Source organism: Hydra vulgaris, chromosome 01 (genome assembly GCF_038396675.1).
Source record: "Hydra vulgaris chromosome 01, alternate assembly HydraT2T_AEP".
Taxonomy (NCBI): Eukaryota; Metazoa; Cnidaria; class Hydrozoa; order Anthoathecata; family Hydridae; genus Hydra; species Hydra vulgaris.
Genome location: NC_088920.1, coordinates 48,090,912 through 48,117,500, shown reverse-complemented (window position 1 = coordinate 48,117,500; position 26,589 = coordinate 48,090,912). Strand labels below are relative to the sequence as shown.

The window sequence follows — 26,589 nt, the reverse complement described above, 5'->3', positions numbered from 1 at the left end:
TATATATATATATATATATATGTATATATATATGTATATATATATATATATATATACATACACATATACATATATATATATACAGTTGCACTGAAAATATAGAAAAAGTTATAAAAAACCACTACAAAAAAATTATCTTCCCAAGAATTGAAAATAATGATCCAAAATGCAATTGTTGAAACAAATCAGAATGCCCCCTGAATGGTAAGTGCAAATCCACAAATATTATATATAAATGCATCATCGCAGCAAAAAACCAACCCAACAAAGTTTATATCAGATTAACGGAAGGTGAGTGGAAAACCAGATATAACAACCACAAATCATCATTCAATAATATTAAATACAAAAAGTCTACCACCCTATCAAACTATGTCTGGGATTTAAAAAATAATTTTAATGAAACCCCTATGCTAACATGGTCTGTTCTCAAGTCAGTACCCCCCTACTCAAATATTTCCAAAAGATGCCCACTATGTCTGTATGAGAAATTCACTATTATATCATACCCAAAACCCGAAGAACTGTTAAATAAGAGAACCGAAATTATATCAAAGTGCCGCCACGAAAATAAATTCTTGTTAAAAAATTACAAAGCTCGCTACAAACCTGACTAACAACTAAAAATAACTATATTAATCTACTCCATATATCTCTACATTAAAGGTATAACTATTTCACAACTATTAGCCTACTAAAAACAAATTAATAATATTATTAACCTAACTACTAATCAATTTCCGTCCCGTAATGATCCAAAGTACAAATATAAACCGTAACGTCCACTAAACAAATCGTAACAAAATTAAACTTTTACTACTTGCCTGATGGTATATATATATATATATATATATATATATATATATATATATATATAATGGCTTAACAACGGTTTTAATATTTAAAGCACAAATTAAATAGTCATGATAATCATTTGCTATTGTTATTATACCATTCTTTATAAATTCATACTAGTCTACCTATGCTATATAGGTACCGATTAGAAAAATAAAATGGCGTTTACAAAGATTTGAAGAACCCTATATTGAGGTTCTTTGAGGTTTTTCATAAAACGATTTGAAGAACCTAGTGGGTTCTTTGTATTGCTTTGTAAATAAGCCTCCGGTACATATATATATATATATATATATATATATATATATATATATATATATATATATATATATATATATATATAAATAAATATATATATATATATATATATATATATATATATATATATATATATATATATATATATATATATATGTATGTATGTATGTTTAATGCAGGGGTAGAAATAAGTGTTCGACATTGGAGCCCCTCTGATAATTTTTGAGACTTTATATTATATATTTTATATATGTATGATGTATATTATTTGTGAACTTGTTTTAATGTAGGACAATGAATTATTCTGTTGGGATATGAGGAATACAGTGGAGCCTGTTTTTAAGTTATCTAGAGAAGTCAACACTAACCAAAGAATACAGTTTGATATTGACAGGTATTAGCAAAGTATATTATAGAAGATCAGTTCTGATAGAAAAAGAAAAATTTGAAAATTAGGAACTCTTAAACAGAAGTTAATGCGTATTGCTATGAACTAGAATGTAAAAAAATGTTTTTGTATTTTTTTAATTTGGTTTTCTGCATTGTATTGTGAGGTCCAGTTTTATATTTTAAGTTGGGTCTAATTTTATCATGAGTTGGGATGTACCAGAATTCCATTCCAGCCGGATCTCTGGATTTACAATATTTCAGGCCGGAATGGCGGAGTTTTTTTTCAGCTTTTTTTTTAAAACAAATGACACAGATTGTTTAAATTAAATCAAAAAACTATTGTCCTACAGGGCAATTAAGAAACCTAGGTAAAAAATACAAATTTTTAAACAAACACAATGTAATTTTATTTGCAATAATCAATTAAGTAAGGATTTCTGGAATTTTAGGAATATTGTGATGCAAAAAGAGATGCTATCCAGTTTTAGGCAACAAACAAGCTATTTTTTCATCAAAAGTGTTACTTGCCTTTGAGCAAGATAACAATTAACAGACAACTTAAAAGATTGCAAGTTATATGAATCAGGAAAACAAGATAAAGGGAGCAAATTCCAAAGAACTGATATTCAAGGAAAAAAACTAGACAAGTAAGAATTTTTGGAGCACTTAGGAACTGTCACAGTAAAAAGGTGAAACTTAATTAAATGACGAATTTTCAGTGTTTCACAGGAAGACGTGCGATTGCATGTCATTATATGACCAGGCAACATTTTCACATTTTGCTTTGACGATTTGACCGCAGCTATTTCAAAAACAGGCTGAATAAAAGTATTCTGAATTATATCTTAAATGAAATAAACTTCTTAGCAAACTTTTTTATATTAGCGAAACACTTTTAAATAAAGTAACAATTTACTAATAATGATTTTTTTTAAAGTATTAGTGACAGTTGTATATAATTTTTTTAATTTATATTATATAAATTATTTAAATATGTATTTTTTGTTATAAACGCTATTAAAAGATAAAAAATTGTTTTGTTTTTATAAACGATGACCTTTGAAGACAATGAGAGTCTTTTTAACAAATTGTAATATAAGAATAATTGAAGTTGAAAAGATAAAAAAATTCATTTATAAAGATAAAAAAAATTTAATCGAAAATAAAAGACAAATGTTTTTGCAAGCTGTTAAAATTAAATAAATTTGATCTTTAATGCTTTTATTGAAACGCTTTTTAATAAAGTAGCAAAAAATTTCTAATGAATTTTTATATTAAGTATTAAAAACTATTTTTGTTTTTTTTTACTTGTATTAATATGTATTTTTTATGATAAATGTTAAAAGTTTGAAACAAATTTAACTAAAAAAAGTACAAATGTAAAAACAAGGAATAAAATAGTTTTTTTAATGCGTAATTATTTACTAGTTTACATTTACATGAAAACTGATATTTTTAAATTAGTATAAAAAACACTATAATTTAAATTAGGCATGAGTATTTTTTAAACAATCATTAAAAGTAAATTGTTCTTTTTACTTTTAGGGTTTCTGATAATATTATATAAACATTATTAGAGATAAAAAATTATTCGGAACGTAATTAAAAACATGATTTAAATTAACTAAGCATTCTAGTTTCTTGAGTTTTGTTTTAGTTGGGTTTTTTTTTATTTTCTCTTTCGTTAAGATTTTTTTTTTTTTAAATAAAGTTTTTTTTTAGATAAGTTTAAGTAAATTTTTTTAGCGCATTTTTAAATTTTGAAAACATGTTAAAAGCCGTGGTCAAATCATCAAAGCAAAGTATTTTTTGCGTGGTCAATTTTTACATGAGAAGTGCCCATTATACTATTTATAGTAAAGAGAAAGAGAAGCAACATTACGGCGATGTGGTAATGATTGGAGGTTGGCTGTTAGAGCAGGTCAAACTATGTTTACAATGCATTTTTGCACCTTGTCTATGTGAAAGGGCATCATTGGAAGATCCACCCCAGATGGCAACAGCATTCCATTCAAGGGCATATTTGAGATTTATAGAGATAAAGAATAGAATCTGGAGTAAGAAAGTGGTGAGCACGAAAAAGAGATGCAATCTTAGCAGATTCTAATTTTGCAATCAGTTTGATATATGGTTTCCAAGAAAGATCGGAAGTAAGAGTTAATCATAGAAGACGCAGGGTAGATGACTCATCAAGTATATTACCGTTCATAAATAAAGGAAGATCTAGATTATTGCAACAACTAACTGAAAAAAATTAACTTTTATCCAAGTTAAATATATATATATAAATATATATTTATGTATATATGTATATATATATGTATATATATATATATATATATATATATATATATATATATATATATATATATATATGTATACACACATATATATATATATATGTATACACATATATATATACATATGTACATATGTATATAAATATATATATATGTTTATGTATACATATATTTTTATGTTTATGTATATATTATATAATATATATATATACATATATATATATACATACATCTATTATATATATACAAACAAAATATATATGCACTATATACATTATGCATACATACGTATTTATATTATATATATATATATATATATATATATATATATATATATATATATATATATATATATATATATATATATATATATATATATATATAAGGGGTGCCTCAAGACCCTTGATTATTTAACGGATTGTTAATGTTTTGACAAATATAAAAATAGTTTGTCAAATGTAGGTTAACTTGGTAGACAAAAGAAGCCAAAGGAAAATACGAAAAATTTCAAAAATTATTATCATATATATAATGATATAATCAACAAAAAAACAAGTAAAAAAGAATATTATTAAAAGACTTCTAAATTTCATTTTTTCACTTTTAGTTATGCAATAAAACCTAAATGGCTTTTATACCTAACAATAATTTTTTTAGTCTTTGACTTTAAGTAAAGTCAAAATTAAGCTGTTTTTCACTTTTATTTCAGGATGTTTTTCCGGAAAAACATTGTGACCTAAAAGTGAGAAAGTCTTTCCATCGGAACTATTTTAAAGCAATTTTTACTTTTAATTTAGCTGACCACAAGTAGACACTTGCTACAGGTGCAAAGAATTAGTTCCCGAACTGAAATCCCCATATCTCAGTAATGTAGCGTAGATGTGTAAAAAATGACTCATAAGAGCAAGGATAGTCCAAGCTGAGTTTATAAGAGCATAAGTAAAAAGTTTATATTGCTTTAAAAGTGGATAAATACCCATCTGAACAACTTTATTATATGAAACAGATGTTAGTTAATGTTTTTTCTGCATAGAATATTAAAAATGGAAAAAGTCAGATTTGTATCATTACAGTTGAAGAAGAAAAAGAGCACAATGAAGTTTCTGCTTTTTTAAATGATTTAAGCTCAGCTCCACCAAAGTATACTACACTATGGTTTTTTTATAACAAATGTGTTTGACAAAATAAAAATTAAACCCTGTTAAGTATAAACAGTAGTTTATACTTGACTGACAGTGGCAGGTTTGATATAATCAAATTATTTTCCCAATAAAATGGTATATTTTTTTCATGAAAAAACACATGATTATCTTTACCGTATTCATCAACTCAGTGAGCTTATTATCAAAAGCTCCAGCTCAGAAAAATTTACTGTGAAAGAAATAGTAGATGTAGCTGAATTCTTAGATTTTATAATTTGGAGCATCAAACATTACAAGTAGTCTTGCATTTCTGCAAAAAAAAATCCCCCCAAAAGCAATAAAGGTTCACTTTTCTATTAGTAACCTATTTCATTTTGAATATGATCATGATAAAAAAAAGACATAATAGGGTTTACCAATATAAGTGGTTTAGTCTGTCATACTTTCTTTATGACAAAACATAATTTCGCTTATACAAATGACAAAGTTACAACTCAATGTGGATGACCTTAAAAAGTTCATAGAAGTCACTACTGAAGAATTTAACTAGATTTATAACAAGCTTTATTCTGACTATCGATTGAATATGAAGATCTCCATGATAGTGACTTTGAGGAAGAACCAGAATAAAATGCTAGGGCATAATACTTATGGATAGCAGTTTTAGTTATTAATTTATATTATGTATTACTATTGGTTACTGACATGTACAAGTACTTACTTGTGGTTCTTCAAGAGTTTTAATTTATTTCCTTTCACTTAAAGGTTTTTTTTATGATAAAGGCAAAGTTTTTGAAAAAAAATTAAACTGCTCTAAGATATTACTTAATCATACAGATTTTGGAAATATATTACAAAAGTCCAGTATATTTTTAGCAAAAAGATATAAAAAGGTTTTTTTGAGTTTACCAAGAAAATGGCTTTAAGCAAATCTGACCTTTTAAAAAACACTGATTCTTCAAAATTAGGTTAAAAAGATCTGTGGTGCATTGTGTAATGAATGAAGACAATAGACTGTGCCAATCAAGTATGACAGCATCAAATCTTTCGAGAGATTTCTGCTTTGGCTGTTGTTTCAAGTTGTTTTCCATGTCTTTCTTGGTGTTATTGTTATTACAGAAATCAAAGAAAATCAATTCTATTAAATGTTCAGAAAAATACCAGAGGTGGCGAGGAAAAGCTTTAGCTGTAGCAATTACAATTGTATGATTTGGATATTCTTGAATCCAATGAAGAAGCTTGGCATCATTAAATTTTGCTTGCTCAGCTAATGGATCTTCATCCCAAAACTTTTTTTATATATATATATATGCCACAAAAAGTCCTGTCCGTTATTACTTTTTTTTACTCTTGCAGTAAGGGATCGTCCATAAAATACATATGCTTGGAGGGGAAGAGGGGGTCTATATATGAGATAGGAGGGCAGTGGGTCAATTATAAAAGAAAGGAGACACTAAATTAAAAAAAATATCATAAAATGTTAGATAAATAGGTTAAAAGGTACTTTTAGGGAGGTGGAGGGTACTCAAAAAAGCGTATTGCAAAATGATGGGTCGGGGGGGGGGTACGAAAAAAAGCGTACGTATTTTATGGACGACCCCTAATAACAAATTGATTCTGAAACATATTTATTTTTAGAAAATATATAGCTTTCTCCATCAAATGTGCATCATGTGATGCACCTTGAGCCCAAGACTTTTACATTCAACTCCGATGCTGTAGTTGATCTTCCAAGAAAAATAAGGCACAAATTTGAGATTACTAAGTAATCATTCCTAAGTTGTTGATCTTTAATTGTTTCACAATAGTATACTAACATTTCTTCGCGAAGTTTAATAAAAAAAAATCAAAGTTGAAAAGTTCTTTATTTGCTATAGTGAGCACTTTCTTCTCGATTGCTAGCCATTTATTCTGAAAAGGGTTAAAAATTCCAACTTTAAGTCCTCCTTTGGTTCATAAAAATGGTGGAAAACATGACTTCAAACATGGTGCCTGCATATAAGATTACAGTCAAGATTCTGCTCCATTATTGTTCAGACTCCAATGTTTAATCCAGTGTTGTAGTGTCAAAAACTAGTCCCCGAACATTTTTATTCAATTTGGAATGCCCAGCAATTTTTTTTTCCCACACCATTCACAAGAATGGCAATTCAATCCACTTTTTGTTGACCACCCGTAATATTAAGTAAAAACTTTCCATCCCAATATAGAAGAAGTGGATCTTCAGTAGAGAAATCAACTTTGTTATCTGTAGTTACTGTTTCTTGAATGGATTGCCTTGTTCTGCGGATTGTGCTGTACAATAATGATAAATCTTTTACAACCTGTAATAATAAATTTGTTCCAACCACGAAGAGTGCACTTTTGCAGAATACCTAGTGGTTGTTATATCAATTTCTAAATTAAACAGAAAGCAAAATCTTAACAATAAAATGTTATACAGTATTAATTATAGAACGTTAAGTAGTAATAATAGACAAAAGGGTTAAATGGTGATAATAGGCAAGTAATAATGCTAATAATAAGTTGGTTTAGTGTAGAATATGTATAACTGTATATGATGTATTCATATATAAAATATAATATAATATTTATCTTATAAAACACGGCAACCCCTAAAATTGCTTCTATTGTTCTAATTTTTAGTACACATACTCCTAGGTGACAAAGGAACACAGGTCAGGCCCTTAGCAACCAGGGGAGGCAGCAGAGGCAAAAAAAATTTTATTGCCCCCCCCCCCCCCCAATATAATTTTTGTTCCTACGGGCCTGCAGGTAACCTTGAAGAGAATGTTTGTGACATTTATTTTATTCATATTAAAATGTGGATCACCCTAATATTATATATATATATATATATATATATATATATATATATATATATATATATATATATATATATATATATATATATATGTATATATATATATATATATATATATGTATATATATATAGGGGAAAGCAGGGCAAGATGGCGAACGTTTTGAAAGCCCTGAGTTATTGCAAAACGCAAAACTATCAGTTAGGAAGCTGTAAAACTTTTTCAGTATGTTCATGTTATCATAATGACTCATTGCTTGCAAGTTGAAGAATTTGAAATAAAAATTAAAATAAAAAATTCTTAAATGTCATCTGGTCACGTGACCGTGGCAAGATGACTTATTATGCGATTCCTGACTCCAGTTTTATTAAAATTTAAAAACTACCAACTACTCTAACTAAAGAAACTTAAAATAAACACGTGTCGCAAAAAAATATTCCAAAAAAAGTTACACCATTCATTATGCATAACCGAAAGTGAAGTATTTTTTTTTTAAGCGCAAAAAGTTAAACTTACGCGTATAAAATCGCGTTAATGATATATTTAAAAAAAACCATTTGGCGTTTTAAAACACAAGATGTAAATAAAATTTCGTTTTCACCCATTTTTAAGTTTTTTTGTTGAATTATATGAAAAGTCATGTTGCCCCGTCTTTCCCTAAATATATATATATATATATATATATATATATATATATATATATATATATATATATATATATATATATATATATATATATATATATATATATATATATATATATAAAAACGCACACACGCATGTTTTATGCATTTAAAATTGAATGTTTTGAAAACTGTTACTACATACATATATTACATTAATTTTAAGGAGTGATTCTTACGTGTTTACTGGAAACACAACTCATTCGATTGGCTTTTATAATTTGCATCGCATCTTTGAAAATTTAAAGGATGACGAATGTTATTTTAAACCAACCAGAATGTTTCAAGCGCATGAAGATGCAGTTAATAGTGTTAGGTATGTTGCAAATTTTATCATTTAGGTTTTTTTTCAAATATATAAACTAAAAAAGGAATTGAATATTTATAAAATTTCTGTATTTGTCTTATAGTCTTCATCCGTCATTGCCGTTATTGGTTTCAACATCTGGTCAACGTCATTTCTTTGTTGATGACTCTTCAGATTCTGATTCTAGTGGAGATAAACCGACTGCTCGTAAAATTGATAATTCTATGAGGATATGGATTATTTGATAACTTGACTAAGTCAAACTGCTTCTAATACATTTAAGTTTTCTTTGCTCTTAATTGCTTGCTGTCATATCGTTTTTCTAACTGGTATTATTCAGCTTGGCTCTGCTAACTGGTATTATTCAGCTTGGCTCTACTAACTAGTATTATTCAGCTTGGCTCTGCTAACTGGTATTATTCAGTTTGGCTCTGCTAACTGGTATTATTCAGTTTGGCTCTGCTAACTGGTATTATTCAGCTTGGCTCTGCTAACTGGTATTATTCAGCTTGGCTTTGATTGTTATCAAATTAAAATATCAACTTGGTAAAAATATAACTAGCAATTTCTTATTTGTTAACTATTCTATAAAAAAGGTGTTTGATTTGGAATGTGGTTAGCTACAGTTTTCTGCAATTAAATACCATAAAGCTTAATTAGAAAAATTAAAAAAGTTCTGATTTTTTAGAGAATTGTGGGTAATGAACCAATTTTTGTTTGAAGCGCCATATTTTTATAATAAATGGTTTATAGATTATTTGGTTTTAATTTTTAAATCAATCTATCTTGCAAACTAATCAATGTGTTGTACGTTGTTTTAGAACTAATGTGTGTATTTATTTGCCCACGTTCTAACGTAAATATATTTATTTGGTTTTTACTGAACTGCTGCTCTTTAATTAGAGATTTTAAGTATTTTTACTTCAAGGTTTTTTTAGTTTAAGGCTTTATAAACAAGTCTTTCCATTAAGTTGATGTGAGACAGAAACCCTTTAAAAAATTAAAAACAGCATCTTTTTGTCTTTCGGCCCAATTTTCTAAAACTGTAAAAAGTCTAAAAAACGTAGACCTTAACTTTATATAGCCGTATCTTTTGAGCCCTAAACAGTTTTTATAGTACAGTAAACATCTAATTATAATTTTTGAATTGAGATTAACTATAACATAATAATCAAATTTGCTAATTTAAAGGTATTTGGGCTTGAGTTAAATCTTAAATCAAGTGTTGTCTCAAATCAATTTTTTTATTAGAGGTTATTCTGAAAGATCAGCACAAATAACTAATAATTAGAGAAATTAGTCACAAATCAGTCTCAAAATATTCCAGGTTTTTATTTTTATATTATTTTTATTTTATTTATCATTTGTTATTATATTGGTTTCTAAAATTAAAATTATCGAGTATAAAAAATACTTAAGAAAGTTTTTTTTTTCAAAATTTTTAAACCTCATTCAAATAATAAGAGATACATCGGTACGTTGATACGTCTGTTAATTTTGTGTCTATGTATGGAGTAGAATGATTCATGGATTCAAATGCTGACTGACTTTGTTAAGATTTTGTTTAGACAATTTTTCAGACAGTTTTAACTTTTGCGGTTTTATTTCTTTTTTTTGTTTTTGTTTTAACAATTACTAATTCAAAGTCGTCAAAAATTAAGTTCGAAATCAAATTTTGACTCATACTTTTTTTAAATAATAAATCAAAAGATATTGTAAACCTTACATATTTCAGGATGTAAGTGTTGCGGTACGTCTTTTATAAATAAAATAAATTACTTTATTTTATTTAAAAAAGTGTTCTTTTATAAATAAAATAAATTACTTAAAATCTAAATATTGATAACTACACTAAATAAAACGGTCAATCATAGAAAAAGATAATGCTATTATATAAAAGATAATGTCCTTGTTTTATTTTATCATGTATTAATTATTAAAACATATTTCACCTCCTGATTATCGCAAAACAAAGGATTTTGACTAAGATTTTACTTTGGGTACGCCCAAAACCTGTTATAAGCAGGGATGCGGAGTCCAAAAAACGACTCTAGATTTGAAAATCACAAAAATATTACTTCTTCCTAGTTTTTCTTATCTAGGAGCTCTAAAAATAGAAATAAGTTTACGGACTACTAAAAGAAAGAAAATTAAGACTTTTAGTTAAGAGGAGAACAATTATCTTAGGTGTAATGACGGCAAGGACTAATGGCTTGACGGCAATAAATCACTAAATCTAATGAATTTTTTCGTATAGCAGATCTTAAGTCAACAAACATGTTTTGAGCTTCTGGACACTACAGACTTGGAAAAAGTAGAAATATAAAGCAGGAGACCATTTAGGAATCCACATCCATGGTTATAGGTAAAGAAAAGAACAACTTACTATTATAATACTTATTACCGATTTTTTTTTATCTGCCAAAATTTCAAACTTTTCTAGTCACTGTTCTACAGAAGGTTTTTCGAAGAAATCCAGTTTCTACCAGTAGAGCTAGGTGAACGCTGAACGTCTACCTGTAGACACGAAAACACAATTTTAAGCTCAACGGAGTTGCTAAACTTTAATGTAAGTCCTCTACGGTCCGCACAAACTTCGACTAGAAAAAGAAAAACACCTTTGCGATGCGGACAATTGAAAGAAAAAAATTAGCAAAGCCACAAAGTTCGTGTCGAACAATTCTGGTAACTAGAAAATGAGTGATGCTGCGTCTCCTGAAAAGATCGCGAAGAAGTCGGCTCCAAAAAAGCCTGCCGATCATGCTCCGTACAAGGCCATGATTGTTGATGCCATCAATTCGCTTAAAGAACGCAAAGGATCGTCCAGACAAGCCATAGCTAAGCACGTAAAAGCCAACAACGAGGTAGGCGATAATGTCGATTCGCAAGTGAAGATTAATCTTAAGCAAATGGTGGTTGCTGGTGAGCTAGTACAAGTGAAAGGTGTTGGCGCATCCGGTTCGTTTAGAGTTACAGCCAAGCCTAAAGCGGCGAAGAAGAGTCCTGCTGCAACCGTTAAAAAAGCTAAGGAAGAAAGCAAAGAAGTAAAGAATAGCACGTCCTAAAAGAAAGCCGCTTCGACAAAAAAAGTCGTGACAGCAGCCAAAGAAAAAGCGAAAAAACCGAAAGAAAAGACAAAGAAGACGCCAGTGAAAAAGAGCGCCCAGAAGCCGTTGGCAGCCAGAAAACCTGCTGCGAAGAAAGCAAAAGCTACTCTTAAAAAGAAAGTCGCGACGAAAAACACCACAGCCAAAGCCGAAAAGAAATAAGTGCCCTTTCATATTAAAACAGCTATTTTCATAGCCACACATCTTTCTAAAAACACAAGCATAGGCATAGAACAGATAAGGATTTGTTCGTTGCGATAAAATCCTGCGCTGTTGATTTGTTACGAGTAAACTCCCGAAAACGCTCACTGTTTTCATTTTGAAAATTTTAAAATGACTTTCAAATGTTGGAAACAGAAAAGAATTGTCAGCTCAGATCAGGAGATTCAGATATCTGCTAGAAAAAAAATCAGGGAATCTTGTTGACTTTTGGATAAATCAGGGAAAATGTTAGTTGTATATACAACATGTACTCGTAACATCAAATTTTATTAGACAGAGAGCTTTATGAACTTCTCTTGGTACTTTTTATGTTTATTGCATCAATGTATGTCTATTGTATCAATGTTTATATTTTTGCAATCGAACATCGTTTTTCTGAAAGGATCTAATTCTATTTTATCTGGAGTTGACTTTCAGTAACTATTAAAATTGGATTTAACTATTGAAACCCATATTAAAATGCTGCCTGACACCCTGAAGAGCCGTTTCCCGCCAGAAATAGCTTGATCTCTTAACTTTTTGTATTATACAAAGTTTTAAGTATCAACAGCGTGCATTTTACGCCAATGTCGGAGAGAGGAAAAACGGAATATAAGTCAATCACCTGTGGTGTTCCTCAAGGATCAATTTTAGGACCAATTTTATTTCTCGTTTATATTAACGACTTATATAAATTTTCTAACATTTTAAACTTAATTTTGTTTGCAGATGATACAACCTTGTTTTATTCTAGTAAAGATATCAGTAAATTATTTCAAACAGTAAACAAAGAACTTGAAAAATTAACCCAATGGTTCAAATCAAACAAACTATCTTTGAACATCAATAAATCCAAATACACTTTGTTCCATCGTCTTCATAAAAAACAAGATATTCCATTAAAACTTCCTGATCTTTTTGTTGATAACGCATTATTAAAAAGAGAGCAATCAATAAAATTTTTAGGTGTGGTTCTGGATGAAAATTTAACCTGGAGGGACCACATAGGTCTAATTGAAAATAAAATATCAAAAAATATAGGTGTTTTGTATAAAGCCAAGCAGTTTTTAAATCTATCTTGTTTAAAAAACTTATATTTTTCTTTAATTCATTGCTACTTAAATTATGCAAACGTTGCTTGGTGCAGCACAAACGCAACAAAAGTAAAAAAACTGTTTAGTAAACAAAAACAGGCTATAAGGATAATTACAAACGTAGACCGTTTCTCTCACACTCAAACATTATTTAATAAACTTAATATTCTAAATGTATATAAACTAAACCTTTACCATATTCTTATCTTCATGTTTAAACTTGATAAAAAAATATCACCAATGTTATTTAATTCACTTTTTGAAAAAATAAACCACATATACCCTACCAGATTTTCAAAAAACAATTCCATTCAATCCAAAACACATTATTCAGCAACCAAATTCTCAATTGCTAACCGAGGTCCTAAGCTGTGGAATACAATATTAAATAATGAGCTGAAATCTAATTATTCTTTAAACCAGTTTAAAACAAAACTTAAGCAATTACTGATGATACATGAAAATGAATTAAAGTTCTTCTAAAAAGCTTTTTAAACTAGCAAACAAAAACAAAAATTAACCTACTAATTACTCTTTAATATTATATTTAATATTCTAAACAATAGTCTGCTATTGTAAATGTATTTCTTATCTTATAAGTTTTGAATTTACAAACGATTTTTTTAAGTTTTATTATTTGAAATACTAATTACTAAAAATATTGTAAAATTTTATAATTTCAATTTTTATTAAAAAAAGTTATTGTAAATTCTTTTTGTAATATTAATACTTATATATCATCTTATTTTACTAATCATTTCTTAAATATAAATACTCTTTGAATTACTAAATATTTTAAACGTTATATATTTTATTTTTTGCATTTTGTTAAAACATTTTATTTGATGAATATGCATTTTTTTAGGGGGGGCTTAATGATAAGATGAATTTTGTCTTCTTTAAGCCCCAGTCATGTAAATATTTGTTTTTATAAATTACGAGTGTAAATTATTTTCAATCGGCAAATACAATACTAAAAAAAAAAAAAAAAAAAAAAAAAGGTCTAAAGCGAACACTAGAGGTGTGACGAAAGCATTTGGTTCATTTAAAAGCCTCAGTGTGGGGTAATTAGCGTAGCCACACTAGCGCTACGGTACCGGGTCTGTACCTGTGCGGTTTTTTCACTCCACCGGTAGCTGGGGCACTCTTCCTTGCTGCTTTCGTTGCCAACTGCTTTCCAGGTGCTTTACCACCGGTAGATTTTCTGGCAGTTTGCTTTGTTCGAGCCATAATCGATGAATCGCAATGCTTTTGAGATAGCACTTATTCAAATTCAAATTCAAATTCAAATTCAAAAAAAATTTGCTGGTTTGTTGACATGTTAGAGATTAGTGCCTTTATAAGCATGCAACAATTTGATTGGCGCTTAGAAAGTGCTTTTTGATTGGCTCAAAATGATCTCCAAAAACTATGGCGTCTTTTGTTAAAGTTATGAACGATGCGGGCTCTGATGTTGCAGTTTCTGTAGCTCTTAATTTACTTTCAAACGTTGCGTTGTTAAAGCGGACGTGATCAGATTATTACTTTGTTAGTTCGCTTCACGTCGTGGTAAAGGAGGAAAAGGTCTCGGCAAAGGTGGTGCGAAGCGTCATCGCAAGATATTGCGTGATAACATACAAGGCATCACAAAGTCCGCTATACGTCGTCTAGCTTGCCGAGTTGGCGTCAAGCGTATCTCAGGGCTTATCTACGAAGAAAGTCGAGGTGTTCTAAAAGTCTTTTTTCATAATGTGATTCGCAACGCCGTGACTTACACGGAGCACGCCAAGAGAAAGACTGTTACCGCCATGGATGTTGTCTACCCTCTAAAGAGGCAAGGACGCACATTGTACGGATTCGGCGGATAAACTCTTCAGCAACAAAAACGGCTATTTTCATAGCCACAAATCTGTTGAAAACGTTTTATCTGGCATGCAGACATGTAGGAAAAACCTATAGAGGTTGCGATCGTTTGTTAAATTGAAACTATGCCTTTTTGTTTTTTGCGTGAGTTTTGCTTCAATTGAACCGCCTCTGCTTTTAGCAGCTTTTATTGTCATTTGTTGTTGCATCTATGTCATATTGTCTGCACTTATTGTTGCGTGGCTTTTGAAGATGCGCAATGTGCCGTATATATACATTCATATATAAATATGCATACATATAACTTATTTTTAAGTTATGTTTATATAACTCATATAAAGTCATATAACTCGTATAATATCATATTATAAGTCATATTTTGAATAATATCATATATTAAGTCGTACAAGCTTCTCGTTACATCGCATTTGTAAACAAATGCAATGTAACAAGAAGCTTGTTCGCGTAAACAAAATTTAATTAATCTTAAGTTAAAAATACCTTGGAATTCATATTACAGTTCGGGCCCTCATCGCGTTAGTAAATATAACGTCTAGGGAGATAGAGAGGGAGTTAGTAAATATAACGCCTAGAAAGAAAAAGTATTAAATAGCATAGGAGTGCCTCTTGTTGTAATGGAACTTTCTTTTTTTATTAAATCACTCTAAAAAACAAGGGCTAGATAACTCTTTGTCAAGAAAAACATCATAGCTTAGTTTACAGAATGATTACCGGCCTCAGCAGAGGCGACATACTTCTCCCGTTTGTTTTCTCACACTATAATACGAGCTGTCTTGTTCTAAATTTTGTTCTAATGCGCAAAACGCCGTTTTTGAAAAGATTTGTGGCTATGAAAATAGCCTTTTTGTAGTAGCACAACTACTTGCTGCTCGTGTACTTGGTAACAGCTTTGGTGTCTTCGCTCACTGCGTGTTTTGCCAATTCACCGTGAAGTAAGAGGCGTACGGCGGTTTGAACTTCACGCGAAGAGATAGTAGACTTTTTGTTTTGAAGGGGGAGTTGCGAAGCTTCAGACGCAATTCTTTCAAAAATGTCGTTCACGAACGAGTTTATGATGCTCATTGCTTTAGATGAAACCCCGACATCGGGATGCACTTGCTTTAACACGTTTTAGATGTAAATGGCATAGGACTCGCATCTCTTCTTCTTGCGTTTCTTATCACCTGTACCGGCGATCTTGCCTCCTTTTTTACCAGCTCATTTTTCACCCTTTTTGGCTACCTTGGGCGCCTGCTTTCCTCCTGTTTTCGGAGCGTCAGACATTTCTACAATGGGATTGATATCGAATAATTCTAGCGTGCAGTTGAACGTCTTACTAATTTATGGCAGAGTTGTGCTCTCCAATTCGAGTCCATTTGTGATGCAGCACGCTAAATCGATTGGCTCGCGCAAAACCATTGTTTCAGAAAACGGTGTTTTTCTATTCGTCTTAATTTTGTCGATTTTGAGAGGATTACTTTTAAATAACTAAAGAGAAACGAGTAGAGCTCTTTCAAAACAAACTCGTTTCACAATTTTGTCTGTTGCTTCGTGTAAACAACAAAGAAATCTAAAATGTCAGGACGTGGTAAAGGAAGTAAAGCTAAAGCCAAGGCAAAGACACAACCTTTCAGAGCCGGCCTTCAGTTTCCCGTTGGTCGCGTTCATCGATTTTTACACAAAGGTCATTACGCTAACCGCATCGGATCAGGCGCTCCATTTTACTTGGCTGCTGTTTTGGAGTACCATTCCGCTGAAATCTTGGAGTTGGCTGGTAACGCTGCTCGAGACAAAAAGAAAGCCAGAGTTGTTCCTCGTCACTTACAGCTCGTTGTTCGCAACGACGAGGAGCTGAACAAACTGTTGTCGGGTGTAACCATTGCAAGCGGTGGTGTGCTGCCAAACATTCAAGCCGTTTTGCTGCCCAAGAAGAACGAAAAACTTCCAAAACCAGCAGCAGCCAAGTAAATAGCGGTCTCGGCACTAAATCAAAAGGCTATTTTCATAGCCACACATTTGTCAAAAACGTTTTTTGCGTGAACGAAAACGACTGCAGAGGCTATCGGAGTTTGAGCTAGTAGTAGGTTTTTTTAAGTACTTTTTGATTTTTAAACATGTGCGCAGTTCGGTTTAATGACATATTTAAAAGTGAGGCCTTCGCTTTAGTTTTACTTTGCACGTGTACTTTCTTAACAAGCAAACGTTTATCAAGGAAATGTTAATACAAGAGAAGTTTGTAAAATTTTCATTTAAAAAAACTCATTTTCATACATTTGGTCTCGTGTCGCCCGTATTGCTTTTTGCAATACATGCTCGTTTATAATACCGAACACGGAAAAACTGTTGTAGCCTTTCATGTGTTCGGAGTTTGTTTCTAACGACCGAGAGAACTTTGATCTACCTTGAGGGTTGCTTACAACGTTTATTGTTAGTTTTATGACTTTTTCAATTACTGCGCATTCGGCAACATTAAAATGCGGTTGTGCTAACAAAATCAGTTGCTTCTGCAGGAACCAAACAATTTTGTTTGTTTTCTGTTTTCTCCCAATGAGATTTTTTTTTTCCCCCTCCCTTATCTGCCTAACTGATACAGTTATAAACATGCCAATGTTTTAGTGTACAGTATAGCTTTAACGTGTGTATCTAGCAAAGAAAAAAGAAAAGAAGTTTAGCCAGAGCGTTTCCTTGGCTCTTTTTTATTATTATTATAATTTTTTTTTTTATTAAATGATCAGGGCAATCAGTTAGATCACTAGCTGCCGAGCGGGTAATATGGGAAAACATAAAAAATAGTGCCGGTGACGCGAAATAGATTAACTCCCCAAAAAGTTAACTCCCGGTTAAAACATTTTAACTCCCCGGTTAATCTATTTCGAAATAAATTAACCCCGGGAGTTAAATTATTTTAAAATATAGCGAAATGGATTAACCGGGGGCTTAAGTATTTCTAACCCCCACTGAAATAAATTAACCCCCTTTAATACGCGTTTTAAATAATTTAACTTATAATTACATTTACAAAATTGTGTAAGTATTTTAAAATTTTTTTAAAATATATTTAGTATTATATATATTTAGATATATAATATATAAATATTTAGTGAGCGTGAATAAAATTACTTTATAACTGTTTATTTTTGACAAACCTTTATATTATATATAGAAAGAAGATCATAACAATAGTAATAGCATTGCACGAACTAAAGCTCGTGCAAGTTTTGATCTACTATTACTATTACTATTGTTTTGATACTAATACTTCAGAACCATTCTCTTTTGCTAATAATAATGTCTAAGGTTATAGAGTTTATATCTATACTATACTCTCTGTCTCTCTCTATATATACTATATATATATATATATATATATATATATATATATATATATATATATATATATATATATATATATATATATATATATATATATATATATATATATATATATATATATATATATATATATATATATATATATATACTGCTACTATTAATATATGATATAATAATAGTATAAATATAATCTATATCCATATCAATAACTAATTAACAGATTTAAAAACAACACATTTGGAAAACATCAAGTTAAAACACTTTTTTTGTTATTTGTATAAGCTGTTTTAAGGGAGTTAAAATATTATGGGGAGTTAATTTGTTTCGTCGACAGGAGTTAATTTATTTCAAGGGGAGTTAATCTATTTCGAAATAGATTAACTCCCCGGGTAATTTTTTACGCAACGGGAGTTAATTTATTATGGGGGTTAATTATTTTCATGACACCGGATCCGCTGCAGAGTTGGCTTTTCAGTGCATAGAGAGTTGGCTTTTCAGTGCAAAATGTCTTGTGAAAACATGCCTTGTTGGAAAATCATTAAACAAAAGTTTGTTGAGATTAAAAGTAACCGTTTTAAAACATTAAACCACGCTTAACTTAGAAGTTAAACTTTAAGACTAGGAACAAATGGATTGTTAAGCACCAAACCAGCCTTCTCAATAAAATTGAAAAAAATTAGTTTATATTAAAAAATGATTTACATAATCTTTCTTTGCAAACCACAATAAACTATAATTAAAATATTTAAATGCACTGGGCAGCAATCACTTTTAGTTTGTTTGGTGTAGCGGCTTTTGTTGAAATATTTTAGACCACATAACTCATTTCAAAACTATAAACAATTACGTTGAAACCCAATAAAAAAATTGTTCAAAAGTAAAAGGTTTTACGAGGAGAAAAATGTGTTTCAGAAAGAGGGAACATAATTCGAGAAAAGAAATATTGCAGGAGTCTGTGTTAGCAGTTGTTAATTTCATTGCAATACAAAAATATCAATTGAACAACAACAAAAAATAATTGATTCTTTTTATTCCATGGGTTGGTCATTAAAAAATGCATTTATATTGGGTAAAGTTAGTACAACAACCTCAAAAAAAATATATATGTAAAAAAAAAATTATATCTCGAAGGAATAAAACTAGAGCTTACTGGCTTCTTGATGAAAATGGATGCAATAAGACTGTATGCAAAACTTTTTTTAAAAATATAATTGACATTAGTGATGGTAACATTACTCTTACCTTGAAAAGTAAAATTCTAGATGTTGATGTTTTATCCGATAAGAGAGGTAAACTCGAGTCTAACAATAAAACTAGTTTTGAGAGTAATTTATTCATCAAGGAGTTATTGTTTTTGACATGCAAAAAATATTGCCAGTCCCATGCCTCACTACATCTATTGTTTATTATAAACGTTAGTTATGAGTATTTAACCTAGGCATTCACGATGAAGTAAAAAAATATAAGTCACATGTATGTTTGGGATGAAAGTGTTGCATCTCGAGGTGGTCAATAAATTTCATCATGCCTTATTGAACATATGTCTTATTTTTTGCTGAAATCAATTGAGACTCTAACTATGTACAGCGACAGCTGTGGAGGGCAAAACAGAAATATTAAAGTTGTTCTTGCACTGTTGAATGTATTGTTTAAAGTTCAACATTCATTAACTGAGATAAATGTGAAATTCTTTGTACCTGGTAATAGCTTTTTGACCTGTGATACAGATTTTGCAATAATTGAAAGGCAAAAAAAATATCATGAACAAATATTTGTGCCAGAGTCTTGGTTAAACATCATAGAAACTGCCAAAATAAAAATTTCCTGAATTTGAAGTGCATCCAATGTCAAAGAAAAAGTTTTTTAGTACTTCTAGGCTTGAAAAAAATATTACAAACAGAAAAAAGTGGATGCATGGTGAAAAGGTTGATTAGCTAAATATAAAATTTATTAAACTCCTGAAAAGTGAGCCAAAAAATTTTTATAAACATTATTGTTCTGAAGATTCAATTTTTGAAGAAGTTGATTTTAACAAAAAAAATAAGAGGCAGACCACCTAATAATCCTTCTTATGTAGACCAAGAATTATTATTTCCAGATGGAAAAACAATCACTTTTAAAAAGAAAACAGGTTTGATATCATTATATCATTGAATTCATTCCTCCATGTTGGCACACATTTTATACAAGTTTAAAACAAGTCCTGATGTTATCGATAAGTTTCGATTATGACATTTTATTAGATTTGCTAATTACTTAGACATTATGTATTTTATTTAATGCCATTAATGTAAATTGCTCATTTATTAACTTTAGTTTATTAGGCTTATATGTATATGTATATATATATATATATATATATATATATATATATATATATATATATATATATATATATTTATATTTATAAAGCGATTGATATGTTTGATACTAGAGTTTTCAAATCTAAAATAGTTCTTTATTTCTTTATTTATATATTTTGTATTTTTTCAAATTTTTGTCATTTTAAAATTTTGTTGTTGTTTTTATTTCCATATTGTTTATTTTTCAAAGATTTATTCAAAACTTCTTTATCTAATACTATCAATTTATTATCTTATATCAGTAATATAACAGCATAAAATAGGATCTCAATATATTTAAGTTATATGCATAATGATGTGATCTTATTGGTAAATATTGATATAAGATTTTAATGACAACCATTAAAATGTTATATTAAAAAATGATTTAACTATTTAATTTATATATATATATTAAGATGTTATTATATTAATATAAAAGAACATCTTATTATATAAAATAATAGTAACATTATTAAATAAAATAAGATATTATAGTATATTATATACTATTTATAGTATAAAATATATATTGAATATTTTAAAAGATGTATTGTTATGATGCAATTATGATTTTGTTAATATATTTATAATCATTTTGAACTATTATATTAACAAAAAAGCAATTATATCTTTATAAATATTAACAAAACACTGTATATTTTAACAAAAAAAAAAACTATATAGTTATAAATATTCTATTTCACAGTTTTTTGTTAAATGGTACATATGTCATTAAGTATAACGATCATAGTTCATTTAGTTGTTTTAAAAGTTTTATTTAGTTTTAGTTAAAAAGGAAATTGGTGAAGATCAAATCTGGCAGTAGGCTCAGCATGCTGCTTTAAATGATTATTCTGATGAAGAACGTGTTTGAAAATTTCGTTTGTCTAAAAGTAATAGAAGTATTGTCAACACGTTAACAATAATTTTTCGCTAAACACATCGAGAAGCAACCCAATTTCTTCAGAAGCAAAAATGCTAATATTAATGAGCTTTTATCAAAGTAACTGGGAGTTTTCAAAGAGTTATTGGTAAAAGTTACAAGTCAATTCAAAAATAATTTGCTACAAAAAAGGAATAATCTTTTGATCATTTATTGTTAAATATGGTTGTTATTAATTGACTGTTACGAATGAAGTTTAAAAGAGTTGATTTATCAACTACTTACCTAAAAATAGCTTTTTTACTTTTTCAGAGATGTTGTCGAAAAGTATCATGGATAAAAATTTTTATTTTTAAATTCTAAATTAAAATAGACATTAAATATAATCCTAATGCAGGTTTCCTTTTTGCTTGTTAACAGTCATGATTACACTTCTTAAACTACATCAGATATTACATCAGAGAAAGTATATTTCAATAAAGTTTACTTTCAGGTAGATAGTGATGTTGAGCAACCCTTTGGTCATATCAAAAACCTTTTGAGGTCACAAGAAAAGTGGAGTATTTCAGTGCTCCTAACATATGCTCACCTTAACAATATACTGCAAAATATATTTTACGTACGATTTACTGGAAAACCTTTACAATAGCTTAGGTTTAGAAATTCCAGGGTGCGGATTCACCAAATTTTTGTAACTCTTGCGTAGCTCAACTAAGGAAACGTATGTTCAGCGCTGTTTTCGTAACTATTTGGTATTCACCAATGTTTCGCAGCATTTCCGTAAAGTTAGGGTTGCACATGAGTTGCGCTGAACTTACACAAAAACTTAAGCAAAAAAAAACCGAGAATTTTTTTTAATGAACCAAGTTTTCGTAATTTTATAAAACAAACTTTTTTAATACTGAATTCATATAATTTCTAACAAATTTAAATTTAGGGTTATTACACATTAATATTTTTTACAGCCTAATAAAATGGAAGTAATATTTTTATAAAACTCTGCTATAAAAACTAAATACTTTTAAATGAATATTTATTTAGTAAAAAGTATTAAGAAAATAATTTTAAGTAGAAAAGAGGGAAAGGGGTGTCTTCAATCATAAATATCACGTAACTAGTGTCTATTTAAAATACAAGTAATTAAAAGTTTGTATACTAATTTGACCTAAGCATGAACAAACTCAAGTTTGGAGTTTGTATAATGCCTAAACAAGTCGTATATAAAACATCAAAAAAATCCTTGTAACATTTTCCCATGTAACATTTAACAATATATTATCGGCTTCGATTTGCAAAGAAATTGTTTTAATTAGTGTTCTTTGTACAATGCCAAGTCGATTTAGTTGACTTGTGTTAATTCAGCCTGAACATTGTGTACATCATCTTCATCATTGTCCTCAAAGTTTATGTCATCTGGAATTAATCCTAAGCAATTGCAAAGGTTTTCCATTAAATTGCACGCAAAATATATTTTGCAGTATATTGTTAGGGTGAGCATATGTTAGGAGCACTGAAGTGCTACATTTCTCTTGTAAACACTAGTCGTTTCTAAGATGGCCAAACGATTAGTTTCTCCGCGCAGCGGCCTTGGTCGGCAAGGTTCGTGTTTCGGAGTTAAAGAGTTGAGAGAGGGTTGCACCACGAATAACAACTAAAAAAAAAAATACTAAAAAACGTTTTAAAAAAAAAAAAAAAAAATGAGTAGCCTCCTCGAGCGTAGTGGCCCCCCTCGGGCCTTGGGGAGGTGAATAATCTGAAAAAAAAAAAAAAAATTTTCTCTGATGTAATTGTATCTGATGTAGATTAAAAAGTGTAATCATGACTGTTAACAAGCAAAAAGGAAACATGCATTAGGATTATATTCTAATGTCTTTTTTAATTTAGAATTAAAAAATAAAAATCTTTATCCATGAAACTTTTTGACAACATCTCTGAAAAAGTAAAAATGCTATTTTTAAGTAAGTAGTCTATAAATCAACTATTTCTAACTTCATTCGTAACAGTCCATTAATAACAAGCATAATTTTTGAATTAACTAATAGTTTTTACTAATTACTCTTTGAAAACTTCCTGTTATTTTGATAAAACCCTCATTTGTATAATCATTTTTGCTTCTAAAAAAATTAATTTGCTTTTCATTGTGAATGGTGATAAATCATTGTTAGTGTATTGACAACATCTCTATTACTACAAACGAAATTTTCAAACACGTCCTACATCAGAATAATCATTGAAAGCAACATGCTGAGCCTAATGCCAGATTTGATCTTCACCAATTTCCTTTTTAACTAAAACTAAATAAAGCTTTTAAAACAACTAAATGAACTATGATCGTTATACTTAATGACATATGTACCATTTAACAAAAAACTGTGAAATAGAATATTTATAACTATATAGTTTTTTTTGTGTGTGAATATATATATACACATAATATGTATACAGTGTTTTGTTAATATTTATAAAGATATAATTGCTTTTTTGTTAATATAATAGTTCAATGATTATATATATTACCAAAATCATAATTGCATCATAACAATACATCTTTTAAAATATTCAATATATATTTTATACTATAATACATTTTATACTATAATATATTTTATACTATAATACAGTGTTTTGTTAATATTTATAAAGATATAATTGCTTTTTTGTTAATATAATAGTTCAATGATTATATATATTACCAAAATCATAATTGCATCATAACAATACATCTTTTAAAATATTCAATATATATTTTATACTATAATACATTTTATACTATAATATATTTTATACTATAATACAGTGTTTTGTTAATATTTATAAAGATATAATTGCTTTTTTGTTAATATAATAGTTCAATGATTATATATTATCAAAATCATAATTGCATCATAACAATACATCTTTTAAAATATTCAATATACATTTTGTACTATAAATAGTATATAATATACTATTATATCTTATTTTGTATAATAATGTTAATATTATTTTATATAATAAGATGTTCTTTTATATTAATAATATAATAATTAATCTTAATATGTATATATATATATATAAATTAAATACAATAAATTTGGCGCAAATACACTTTTGCACCACCTCCAAATTTACAGATTTTAATTGCAGATTCTGAAAGATCGTCGTTTAAAACAAAACAAAAAATTGCATTCAATGACAAGTTTTATCAAAGTAAAGGACTCTAAGTCGATCTCGAAGTTTTGAAAAAATATATAAAAAACGCTAATATTCACCATCTTTTTTTCGCAAGATAAGATATTTACTGTCAAAAGTCTTCGTTTTTAGCATAACATCTTAATGGTTGTCATTATAATGTTATATCAATTAGGGTTAGGACTATTGTAAATGTAATGAAAACAATAACAGTAATAATAATGATTGTTATTGTATTAACTTAAATTAGAAACAATAACAATACTTGTGATTTACAACTATTATAATAACAATAAATATTGTATAATAACAATAAATATTGTATTGCAATTCATCTTTATAAAACAATAACAATAAATATTGTATTGTAATTTGTCTTTGTAATACAATAACAATATATTGTTATTGTAATAACAGACATTTTTATTTAAGAAGAATTATTATGTTTAACTGTTTGTGTTACTAAAGTTAATTTTCATACATATTTTAAGTTCCTTTGCAGCATTAAAATCAAGAGGAAAAAATAAAAGGGCTGAATAAAATAATTTATGAATGTTATTTTTCATAATAGTAAGGCTATCATCAGACAGGCAATATTTTGCGTCCAATTAGAGCTTAGAAATACATAACAAGATAGGTGATGCGAAGTCTAAATATGTAAAAAATAAAATTTGCAAAATATTGCAAATCCGTAAATAAAAAATAGCAAAAATAATAGTAAGTTCGTCAGAGATGAATATAAATACGTTAGCTTTTCTACTTTAATGTAAAGACTTTACAGTACTTTACTGTAAAGTAATACACTACAATAGTTATTGTAATCGTTTTCATCAAAACAATACAATAGTTATTGTAATTTTATTTCATTAAAACAATACAATACAACAGAATTTTATTGTATTGTTAGAAAAAAACAATACAATATTATTGTAATTGTTTTTCATCACAGCACTGAACCATACAGTACCATAATAAAATTTTTTTATTGTTTCTGTAATATTACAATATTATTGTATTGTAATGTGTAATTGATTTAATTTTTACAATTACAATTACATTAGTCCTAACCCTAATATCAATATTTATCAATAACATCACATCATTATGCATATAACTTATATATATTAAGATCCTATTTTATGCAGTTACATTACTGATATAAGATAATAAATTGATAATATTATACAAAAATATAACAACATTAATATGACATTATAATAATTTTAAATTATTATAATGTCATATTAATGTTGTTATATTTTTGTATAATATTATCAATTTATTATCTTATATCATTATTATAATGATTATAATAAACGATGTTTTATTACTATAATTTATAATCATATAACATCTTAATTATTAAGATGTTATTAAGTTATTAGGATGTTAAACTATTATGATACATTTATATTTGTGTTAATATCTATAATTATTAATTTACATACATAAATTAATATCATAATAAAATTCTATATCAATCTGATAATATATAGCTATATATGAATCATAATAATATTACAATATTTCTAATATTTAGTAATATTAACGTTACGCCAAAGTTAAGTCAGTTCATAGCTAACGTAACTTTTCTTGCTTAAATTGAGCTGAGCAAGTTTTTAACAAGTTTGGCGAATTTCAGCTTGGTGAATACCGATTTTTTAGTGCTTACTTTATGAAAAAGGAAACGGACGTTTTGTTTAACGCAGCAGCGCAAGTTTCGTGAATACAGTTTTGAACTTACGCCAAACTTGCGCAAAAAAAATGTTTGCTGAATACGCCCCCAGATGACATAAATTTTGAGGGCAATGATGAAGATGATTTAAACGATGTTCAGGCTGAATTAACACAAGTCA

The 26,589-nt window shown here is 28.4% G+C and overlaps 3 protein-coding genes across 5 annotated transcripts in view; all 3 read left to right on the top strand.

Annotated features, from left to right (window-relative positions):
• The window catches only part of LOC100205627 (putative uncharacterized protein DDB_G0291812), a 71,665-nt gene extending 62,023 nt beyond the window's left edge, over nucleotides 1–9,642 (top strand). For all 3 annotated transcript variants that reach the window (XR_010635887.1, XM_065788424.1, XM_065788425.1), the window contains 3 exons: nucleotides 1,404–1,507; nucleotides 8,617–8,766; nucleotides 8,861–9,642. Coding sequence is in view for 2 of the 3 variants with exons in the window: in XM_065788424.1 (XP_065644496.1) it covers nucleotides 1,404–1,507; nucleotides 8,617–8,766; nucleotides 8,861–9,002 (396 nt within the window). In the remaining variant the exon portion in view is untranslated. The remainder of the gene's footprint in view (nucleotides 1–1,403; nucleotides 1,508–8,616; nucleotides 8,767–8,860) is intronic.
• Nucleotides 9,643–11,453: 1,811 nt separating this feature from the next.
• LOC136074471 (histone H1-delta-like) lies at nucleotides 11,454–11,822 on the top strand. The gene has a single exon (XM_065786794.1). It carries the CDS (start codon nucleotides 11,454–11,456, stop codon nucleotides 11,820–11,822), a length of 369 nt encoding a protein of 122 aa, XP_065642866.1.
• A 4,689-nt stretch (nucleotides 11,823–16,511) lies between these two features.
• Nucleotides 16,512–16,974, top strand: LOC136075393 (late histone H2A.2.2-like). Its single transcript, XM_065788421.1, has one exon. It carries the CDS (start codon nucleotides 16,577–16,579, stop codon nucleotides 16,967–16,969), a length of 393 nt encoding a protein of 130 aa, XP_065644493.1. The 5' UTR covers nucleotides 16,512–16,576; the 3' UTR covers nucleotides 16,970–16,974.
• Nucleotides 16,975–26,589: the final 9,615 nt, after the last annotated feature.

Bases quoted from the DNA above. Each gene is read 5' to 3' on its own strand.
- LOC136075393 (XM_065788421.1), top strand. From the start codon at position 16,577: ATGTCAGGACGTGGTAAAGGAAGTAAAGCTAAAGCCAAGGCAAAGACA.
- LOC136074471 (XM_065786794.1), top strand. From the start codon at position 11,454: ATGAGTGATGCTGCGTCTCCTGAAAAGATCGCGAAGAAGTCGGCTCCA.